We start from the raw sequence: 9,986 nt of genomic DNA on the forward strand, positions 1-9,986 counted from the left end.
AAAAGTAACCACAGCCAATTGGACACTACCCAACATTACAGAAGGAAGCTGGGGTGTAAAGAAGACAGCAGCTATGTCATTTGCAGTTAAAACATTTTGCTTTTGCACATTTGTAAAGGTATGTGACTATGTGAACACAGTGCTAATGCCCCTCGCAGAACCTGGAAAGGGATTCGTACAAGTAAGGGGCCTTGAAACCCAAGCTTTTGTAGCTCCACAGTAAATCCACTCCTGCCAACAACTTATGGTATTTTTACGTACAAAGTAGACAGTCAAAAAATGTTTGGCAAACTAATAAATGAAAGAAAGAATCATGCATTAAAATACATTTTAATACGTCTTCCTTAGCTTTGCTGAATCAAAGTGTCCTTCAAATTAAATGGAACCCATTAACTGTAGGTTACATTTATCATATTAAAACTGTGCTCAATAACTGAGTGGTTTGGGATCTGTTCTCAGTTCAAAATATGTCAAGGAGATTTATTAATTATAAGCACAGATATATTGACCTTTTCCTTTTTCTTCCTATGGGGAAATTAAACATTTCTATGTAACTTTGCTACCCTATCAAGTGTGCTTCCTCACATGTATACTCTAAGCAGAGCAATTACTTGGAATGTCTTTTTACTAAAATTATGGACAAACTTTTTTCAGTGCCTATGTTACAATTGCCTTTTTATGAAGGACAAATACTACTCTGTGGCATTTATTTCATTATTTTGTGGCTTCTAGGGAAAGAATTGTGTGAATAATTTTTAAGTGATGTTGTAGTAGAAGGAGCTGAAAAATTGAAGACCTATATTTTCCAGGTGGGGTAAAAATATAGATTTATTCAAATTTTAGTTTAATTGTAAAACAGAGTTCATGTTAGAAAGAAGATTGGGGCATCAGGTAAGAAACTCCGTATTGGGCTGGGCCTGGTGGCTCACACCTGTAATTCCAGTACTTTGGGAGGCTGAAGCAGGTGAATCACTTGAGACATGGAGTTCAAGACAAGCCTGGGCAAAACAGTGAAAACCCATCTCCACAAAAAATACAAAAGTTGACTGGATGTGGTGGTATATTCCTGTAGTCCCAGCTACTTGGAAGGCTGAGGAGGGAGGATCACCCGAGCCCAGGAAGTCGAAACTGCAGTGAGCTGAGATGGCACCACTGCATTCCAGCCTGCGCAACAGAGTGAGACCCTGTCTCCAAAAAAAAGAGAAACCTCCTATTGAATGAGGGTTCCTGGCCTTTAATATGCTCCTTTCTTTTTCTTGCCCAGGGCTAGCATATCAGTCTCTCTGGTCATTAGAAAGTGCCTATAAAATCAAATGAGCTCTTGTAAACCTGCCTCTGAGTATATATTTATGTACCACTGAAAAATGGTGTGCCACCTTCTGGACCTGGAGTCCATCAGAGAATGCCAACATCAGAATGTTTCTTGCAGATGCTGATTTTTTCCACTTGACATTCAAATTGAGACAGTTGGGAGAAGATGAAAAGCTACTGGGCAAATAATGGTATACTGACAGAAGAGTGGCGACCTTCCTGAGGGGCTTTCTTCCGCATGCTTAGTTTAGGAAAATGGAATTCTGTGATGCTGTGAGTGGAAATACAAGGCCTTGATTGGACCCATCAACCATGATTCAAATTACAGGCACTATTTCCCACCTTTATGTGACTGCCTCTTTTTAACACTTTTTACTTTTTTAACATTTCAAATTAATTTTGGGGCCTAATTGGAAGATACGTAATGGTTAGCACGAAAAGACAAATAAAGGTGCAACCATCTGTTTTTGAAATGCTGGGGAAAGAGAATATACATATCCATTTGAAGGTAGACTTTTCTCTTAGGTGATATGTGATTGATTGTAAGTCATACTTTGAGGTGTCCTTTCAGAGAGCGTGTTCCTGGGCACATTCACTTCCTGATTGCAGTAAAATCTTTTAAAATCTCTGGCGGGTAATTTGCTGCTGTACTGCTGCTTACTACAACTTGAGGTAGGGAGAAAGAAATCAGTTTAAAAGGATTAAGAAAATGAATAATAATCGTTGACTGTCTATTAAAAACCCTTCACAGTGTGTAGGTCTTGTTTATAAGCGAGTAGACGAGAAATAGAGCAAGCTGTACTTTATCAGTAAAGCACAGACATATTTCAGCATGACTAGAAAAAGATAAAGATTTTTTTCCACCCCTTGGCTTCATTCAGCTGGTGTAATGAGCATTATTGATTAAAATGTTAGGATCAATAAACATTTAAAATTGGAGTGGAGGAGACCTTGAGGAGGAGAAAAAGGTTACGCTCTGTTGAGTAAACTGGCAATTAAATGCTTTGTAGACAACTAATTTTTTTTTTCTCTTTTTTGAGATGGAGTCTCGCTCTGTCGCCCAGGCTGGAGTGCAGTGGCGCCATCTCAGCTCACTGCAAGCTCCGCCTCCCGGGTTCACGCCATTCTCCTGCCTTAGCCTCCTGAGTAGCGGGGACTACAGGCACCCGCCACCACGCCCAGCTAATTTTTTGTATTTTTAGTAGACACGGGGTTTCACCATGTTAGCCATGATGATCTCAATCTTCTGACCTCGTGATCCACCTGCCTCAGCCTTCCAAAGTGCTGTGATTACAGGCATGAGCCACTGTGCCCGGCGGAAAACTGATTTTTTAAACATGAACTGTTAGTTATACTGCTTGGCCTTCATTGGCATAGACTGTTCTGCGGCTCACGTGTACATGTAAAACAATATGCATTGTTATCAGACTCACACACTGAAAGTTTGTGAACATCATGTACAACTAGAACTTAATAATGAAACTTTAGCGCACCTGGACATGTGTTAATAATAATAATGAATTCTCTGCAATGACAATGAGAAAGCTGCCTCTTGAGTCATTTAACAGCCAATGGAACTTACGTATTTCTCCTTAGAATGCAGTTATGTGTAATCACACAGTTGCACTTTGTGAGGTTCTGATATTACAACAGTAATGTTTTAAATCCCTGTCTCCTCTTTTTCTTAATTATCAGTGTCAAAACCTACCAAATGCATTGGACTTCTGTGTTAGAGCCTCATAACCAAGAACTTCCGTGTAACAGCCTCATAACCAATGAGTTAGATATTTCTCCCATAGAAACAATTGCACTGTAGAACTTACTTTTATTTGCAGGGAAAAATACTAGACAGATCTAGGAGAATATACAAATAAAACAACAAACTACAGGGAGGTAAGTGCAAAAATAAGGAAAAGGCTAATTAAAATATGAATATGTTAAAAAAAAAACAAGTAAAACAAAATCCATTAATACAATTTTAGGAGAAGCATCTAAAATTGACAGTTTTTATGAAATGCATGCAAAAGATACTCTTAAAAGAACAATTCAGAGACCAGCACCTGAAAATGTTAACAAATAAACATTGGCTTTAAGGGTTACTATAGAGATCAATGTGGTAGAACATAAAAGAATGCCTTAAAGAGAAGGAAAAGAACAGCCAGGCACAGTGGTTCACGCCTGTAATCCCAGCACTTTGGGAGTCCATCCTGGCCAACATGGTGAAACCCCGTATCTACCAAAAACACAAAATTAGCTGGGTGTGGTGGCACGCACCTGTAATCCCAGCTAGTTGGGAGACTGAGGCAGGAGAATCGCTTGAACCTCGGAGGCAGAGGTTGCAGTGAGCTGAGAGTGCGCTACTGCACTCCAGCCTGGCGACAGAGCGAGACTCCGTCTCAAAAAAAAAAAAAAAAAAAAGAGAGAGAGAGAGAGAAAGAAAAGAACAAAGACTCACCAGTCACTAAATGCTGGTTAGAATACTTCCCTCAGGGCTACTCTGGGTATCACATTTCTATATAACTAGTTATGAGTTCCTTTTGGAACTTTTACAAATGCGCTTTTAGATTGGGTCCAATAAACACATTTTAAAAAATCAATTCTGACCTCAATAAATAGTAATTTCACTGTTTATTCTTCTACAATATTTGTGCATAAATCACTATAAATCTATTAATTATCAATATCTAGAAGTTAATGATAAATATTCTTTAGTCATTTCTTCTAAATTACATGAAATGTCATTAAAGAATAATACTCAGGAATAAAACTTGTTCTAATTCTGGTTATTTAATTTTCTGTAGATAAGTGCTCTTATAAACATAGTTCATCATGGGTTTGTTTTAAATTTAAATACTTAATTTCTGACCCCAGTAGTGTACCTTTATAATCTATTTTTAAACTGGTGTTCTATGTAGAAAAATCAGCGGTTCGTTGTCTAGCCACTTTTATTTTGGCTGGTGCCTTCTGAATTTGCAATTAGTAATCCACATCATCTCAAAGGGTGTATCAGGAATCATGGGGTCTGACTTGCCCTTGCCTTGACCCCCAGGTGCACCCTGAGCGTGACGCTGGAGCAAGCCATCATTTTGGCCAGAAGCCACGGATTGCCACCTCGCTACATCATGCAGGCTACAGATGTGATGCGGAAGCAGGTAGGTCTCATGGAGACTTGAGAAGAGTTGTTTTGTAGGCCCTGGACTTGAAGATTCCTTTGTTCATTTATCAGGGGTCTGACAGGTGCCTGGATGTGATGTACAGTTTACTAGGCTCAAAGGTAACTCATGAATGAGAAATGCTCCCAGGGAGAAGATGCTGCAGGCACCAGTGTGAGGTTCTGCAAGAATCTTAGAGAATTCTGGAAAAAGGGATGTCTATGCAGTAATCTGCAGTCAGAAAGGGACTTGACTAAGTGGAATAAAGTAGCAGTGAATTTGGCGTTTATGTAAGGAACAAGTAAAAGCACATATGGCATTTTTTGGCAATTGTTAGTGGTAAAGCTTGAGGTGGAGAGGGATAGGGGCAAGGAAGAAGAGGAAAGAATTGAGGGTCCTGCTGGCTCCTGGTGATGCCAAGGGACTTTCATGCCATACTCAGCGTGTACATTAATCCAAGGATAAAGCACTTACCTCGAATTTTCCTTTAGGGGATAAATAGCAGTCTTTGGACTGTCTTTGGGTCACTGGAGTACTTACAGGCGAGAATATACTCTCTTATAAATAGAATGAACTTTATTCTATACAGTAGCTCAATAGTATTCTAAGTGTGGTGGTTTAGTTTTTAACTCTTAAAGTTATTTTTAAAAATGCACTAAGCTCCAATTTACTAATTATGAAAATGTGCTTAATCTAGCAGAAAAGATAACCTACAGAAAGACAAATCAAAAGACACAAATGTTATATGTTATTCTACCACCTTTTCTTTGGGCAACCACAATAAATTGATTTAACAAATTTCTCTACTTGCTGACTTGGTTTGAGTTGCCCAGTGAGCGATTTAGTTTTTAAGATATGCTTTATAATTATGACTACTTTGTTTATTGGAAGCTTAGTGTCTAACTCTCAGGCAGACATATAAATCCCTTTGGGCTTGCTCCCAAGACTGTATTGCAGAATGCCAACAAAGCCCATGAAAAAATCAACTGAAGAGGCCAACATCAAGCTGGTGTCTTCAATGCAGAGATCAGGCACAGGGAGAACATATTGGTACTTCTGGTTAGGGCTCAGGAGCTGAAGATTGAAAACCAAGATCTTAGAAGGTCTAAGAGATTTGTTAAGTAAAGGTTAGAACTAAGAAGCATGTGACGTACTGTGGGCCAGCTGGAAAGGATGAACACAGATGTGATTTGCCAGAAGATTTAGGAAGGACTTTTTGGACATATATACAAATTATGTTTCAAAAAGTAGATCCAGGTAAACTTACGATTATTCATATCACAGTTGAGATTTAAGTTGCTAATAAATACAGAAAGAAATTAATCAACTTTCTGTTTGATCATATTGCTTATTAGAGTAGGTTTGTGGGAAGACTTGGGAAGGGCCATCTCAAAATTATAGCTTATGACAAGCAAAAGAAACTGGAATTTATTTTTTTTAGAATATTCCACTAAGGAGGTAGTTATGAGTTGGTGACATATCCATTTCTACCTTATAGAGTTGAATAGTCATAATCATATCGAATACTTTAACTTTTTAAAACTAAAAATGGAAATAGAGAAAATAGAGATAAAGTAATATTGATATTATGTAGGCCCCAATGACTCACTTAACTGGTGTAAAGCTCTTTAAAATACAATGTAAATTATATTTATATAGTATTATTATATTGTTGTATATAAGTATAGTATAATTTGAAAAGTCATGGGATTCCTTATAAAATTCCTGTTGATATATAAACCTCACTATTTTGTCAGTATATATCACTTGTTCTTCCCCCAAATTTTTTAAAAAACTGAATACATTTGGAATAGGTAGCTTTCTTCCATTGTTACTTGTTCCTCTGCCCCAAGTTGTGACGTCCCAATGGCTATGAGAGGCAAAGAAATAAGGTTTAACTTCTTTGTGAAAGATCATAGAGCCTGGGACCCTCTTTTAAGGAAACTGGGCAGACTGGTGACCCCAGAGATTTCTTCAAAAGTCCTCCTGTCGCCGATTCTCCTTCCAGTGTTCAGCAGTAGCAGGCAGTGAGATTTGTGGCTGAGGTCCAATCCACAAGCCAACTCTTACCTACTTATGGTTTGAGCAGTTAGAATGCAAGTCTGAATGAAGGGTCCAGCTTGGATTTTCTCTCATTTTTACCTTTCAACCTCAGGGACAGTTACTTAACCATTTAGACTCAGCTGTTTAGAGACCAAGTGGTTAGATACTTGTCGTCTTCAGTATATATTGAAGTAGTTGCATTATTTCATTATCAAATTTGTATGATGATATATTAAAGAATAATATTTAGTGTCTATTACAGTTTTACAATATATAAATGAATAATATAATGAAAAAATTAAGATTTTTTAGTTTTTTTGAGAATAAGACGCTTTTTGGCATGATTTATTGTTCTTATTTACAATTTCAGTATTGTTTTCCTCTACAGATTTTGGGTGTATACTTTTCATAGAGTTGTTATTTTAACTCACTGCTTGAGTTTGAAGGAAAGATAAAAGACAGAAGAGAAGGGTACTATGTCTTTCACGATGTTTTGCTAATGATTATAACAACCTTAGGCATCACTTTATGTAACCAGGTGATTTGATTAATAAAAGGCTTGCAGTAGAAACTGTCATTTACATTATAAATTTAAATTTTTCTATGCCATAAATTATATATTTCTAGTGCTCTTTGATGGCAGCCTAGAACAAATGTTTTTTTTTTTTTTTTTTGAGACAGAGTCTCACTCTGTCGCCCAGGCTGGAGTGCAGTGGCCGGATCTCAGCTCACTGCAAGCTCCGCCTCCTGGGTTCACACCATTCTCCTGCCTCAGCCTCCTGAGTAGCTGGGACTACAGGCGTCCACCACCTCGCCTGGCTAGCTTTTTGTATTTTTTAGTAGAGACAGGGTTTCACCGTGTTAGCCAGGATGGTCTCGATCTCCTGACCTCATGATCTGCCCATCTCGACCTCCCAAAGTGCTGGGACTACAGGCATGAGCCACCGCGCCCGGGCACAAATGTCTTCTTAACCTTTTTAATAAAAACTGGGATTCCAAAGTATCCTGACCCCTTACCTTCAGTATCAAAGCATCACACTGGGCACTAAGAACAAAGACATGAGGTTGATGTGGTCCTTGCCTAATCTCACGGTGGACACGTGCATAGGAAAATCACGATGTCACGGGCACAGGCAAGCAAGTCTCTATAGGGTAACTAACCTCAGCATATCAAGACTCAGAACAGGAAGCAAATGAGTAGACTGAGCCCCTCCCTGGCTGGGATAAGTCTTACTCATTTTTGTATCACAGTTTCCCAAAATAGTACCTAGTACAAAGTAAATGCCAAAAGATGTTTGTTCAATGATTTCATTCTAACTAGGATAGCTGGAAAAGGGCTTCATGCAGAACATGAATTTATGATAGGGACTAAGAGCACAGAGTAAGTTTTTGTTTAGTTTTAGATTTAAGGGATACATGTGCAGGTTTGTTACATGGTTACGTTGCATAATGCTGGGATTTGGACTTCTATTGAACCCATCACCCCAACAGTACACATTATACCCAATGGGTAATTTTTTAATCCTGTCCCCCTTCCTTCCTCTCCCCATTTGGAGTCCGCAGTGTCTGTCGTTTCCATCTTTACGTCTATGTATACTCATTGTATCGTCCCCACTTAAAAGAGAGAACATGCAGTATTTGATTTTCTATTTAAGTGTTAATTCACTTAGGATAATGGCCTTCAGCTGCATTCAGCCTGCTACAAATAACATGATTTTATCCTTTTCATAGCATATAGTATTCCATGGTGTATATGTACCACGTTTTTTATCCAACCCACTGTTGATGGGCACTTAGGTTGGTTCCATGACTTTGCTATTGTGAATAAAAGAGAAAGACTTGTGAGCCAAGCAGCCACAATTTGAATTCCAACTCCAGTGTTGACTATCTGGGTGATTCAGGGGAATATTCTTAGCCTCTTTGGTACTTAGTTTCATCAGTATTAAAACAAGGATAATAATAGTACTTGTTTCATAGTGTTGTTGTGAGGATTAAATAAGTAAATATACTAAATGCACTTAAAACAGTGCCTGATATGGTGAGTGACCAATCGGTTATTAACTAAGATGATATTTGATTTGGAACTTGGGAGATAAATATGATGCCGACAGGACAGGAAGGGGGCAGGAAGAGTGTTTAAGTAGAAGGAGCAATATAAGCCAGAGTGTAAAAACGCAAGTAGCTGGAATGTTGAGTTTATGAACAATATAGATGAATTTAAAGTGAAATGTGCCAACTGATGTCTTCACCATGACAAGCATCAGTTTTATTTGAAACCTTTTAAGAAAGCAAACATTTTTCTTAATGGAACTACTTAATGGAAATACTATAAGGCTATAGACAAAAAGCATTGTACACAAATACTGCACACTAGTTAGTAAATCTGTTTTTCACAGGGTATGATTTAGGAATTCTAAAACTAATTTATGTGTTACTAAGAATGAACAAATAAGTTATTGTAAATAATGAGAAGCTGATTTCTCACTGTCTGAGAAAAAAGTTACAAATAAGGAAAGGAAGAAGGCTGGAATCTGGAATGAACCCTATGCTACTGGATTGAAATCACATGTATCAGTATGAACTGATAAATACACACAAAGACACATACAAATATGGATAGATGTAGTAATGACTATGGATGTATGAGTATGTTTGTATATGTAAATTAGCCCTGCCTGCTGGAAAGGCCTACTTGCAGTTATCCTCCCAGTAGTAAAGAGCTCACTCAGTGTCCAAATCTTGGCTTCTAAATACCATTCCCCAATAAAAATAGCCAGGGCCCCTTGGAGAAATGGTAAATTACCAGATGAGACAAGAAAGAGAAGTCTGGAACATCTTGAGGTGCCAGAAAATAAAGGAGTACTAAACAATGATGGCAGCATATTAAAAAGGCACAAGAAACAACCAGAAAGAGCTCCCAGTGGCCAAAACTGAAACAATTTTAGCAAAAAAAAAAAAATAATAATAATAATAAGTATTGGATTATATCTCATAGAATAAAATAATTATGAGTCCACACTGATTTAAATACATACTTGAATAAATAAATAATTTAGAGAGAAGAGATTACTCTTTTTAACAGAATTCCAGTCCATAACAAAACAATATTATTGTTGTAGACAAGATACAGCAACGGAGGCTAAAATCAGTGAGTGAAAGTTTGAAGAGAAACAGGATATTGCATAGTCTCATAGTATATCCCCAAACATATTTATTAACTACAGAAAAAAAAAGCAATGAGTAACTTTACAGTGGCAAAATCTGGCAGACACCAAAGTGATCAAAGTTAATGTTAGCGGTGATAAGATATGACGACATCCTGTATCCCCTGATAGGATGCACTGAGAAGGGCATGACATCACTTCTGTGATTTTCTTGCCCCAAGTGCATTTCCTGTTTCTAATCATGAGCAAACATCAGACACACCCAAACTGAGACATTTTGCAAAGGAATAACCAATACTTATCAAGAGTGTTAAGG

The 9,986-nt window shown here is 37.8% G+C and overlaps 1 protein-coding gene across 1 annotated transcript in view; it reads left to right on the plus strand.

Moving 5' to 3' along the window:
- LOC105537017 (phosphatidylinositol 3,4,5-trisphosphate-dependent Rac exchanger 2 protein-like) overlaps window positions 1-7,070 on the plus strand; it is a 110,516-nt gene extending 103,446 nt beyond the window's left edge. Inside the window, exons 13-14 of the mRNA XM_011976503.1 lie at window positions 4,361-4,463; window positions 6,895-7,070. Coding sequence (XP_011831893.1) covers window positions 4,361-4,463; window positions 6,895-6,918 — 127 coding nt within the window. The 3' untranslated portion in view covers window positions 6,919-7,070. The remainder of the gene's footprint in view (window positions 1-4,360; window positions 4,464-6,894) is intronic.
- The last annotated feature ends 2,916 nt before the right edge of the window (window positions 7,071-9,986 follow it).

This window comes from Mandrillus leucophaeus, unplaced genomic scaffold (assembly GCF_000951045.1).
Source record: "Mandrillus leucophaeus isolate KB7577 unplaced genomic scaffold, Mleu.le_1.0 Scaffold167, whole genome shotgun sequence".
Taxonomy (NCBI): Eukaryota; Metazoa; Chordata; class Mammalia; order Primates; family Cercopithecidae; genus Mandrillus; species Mandrillus leucophaeus.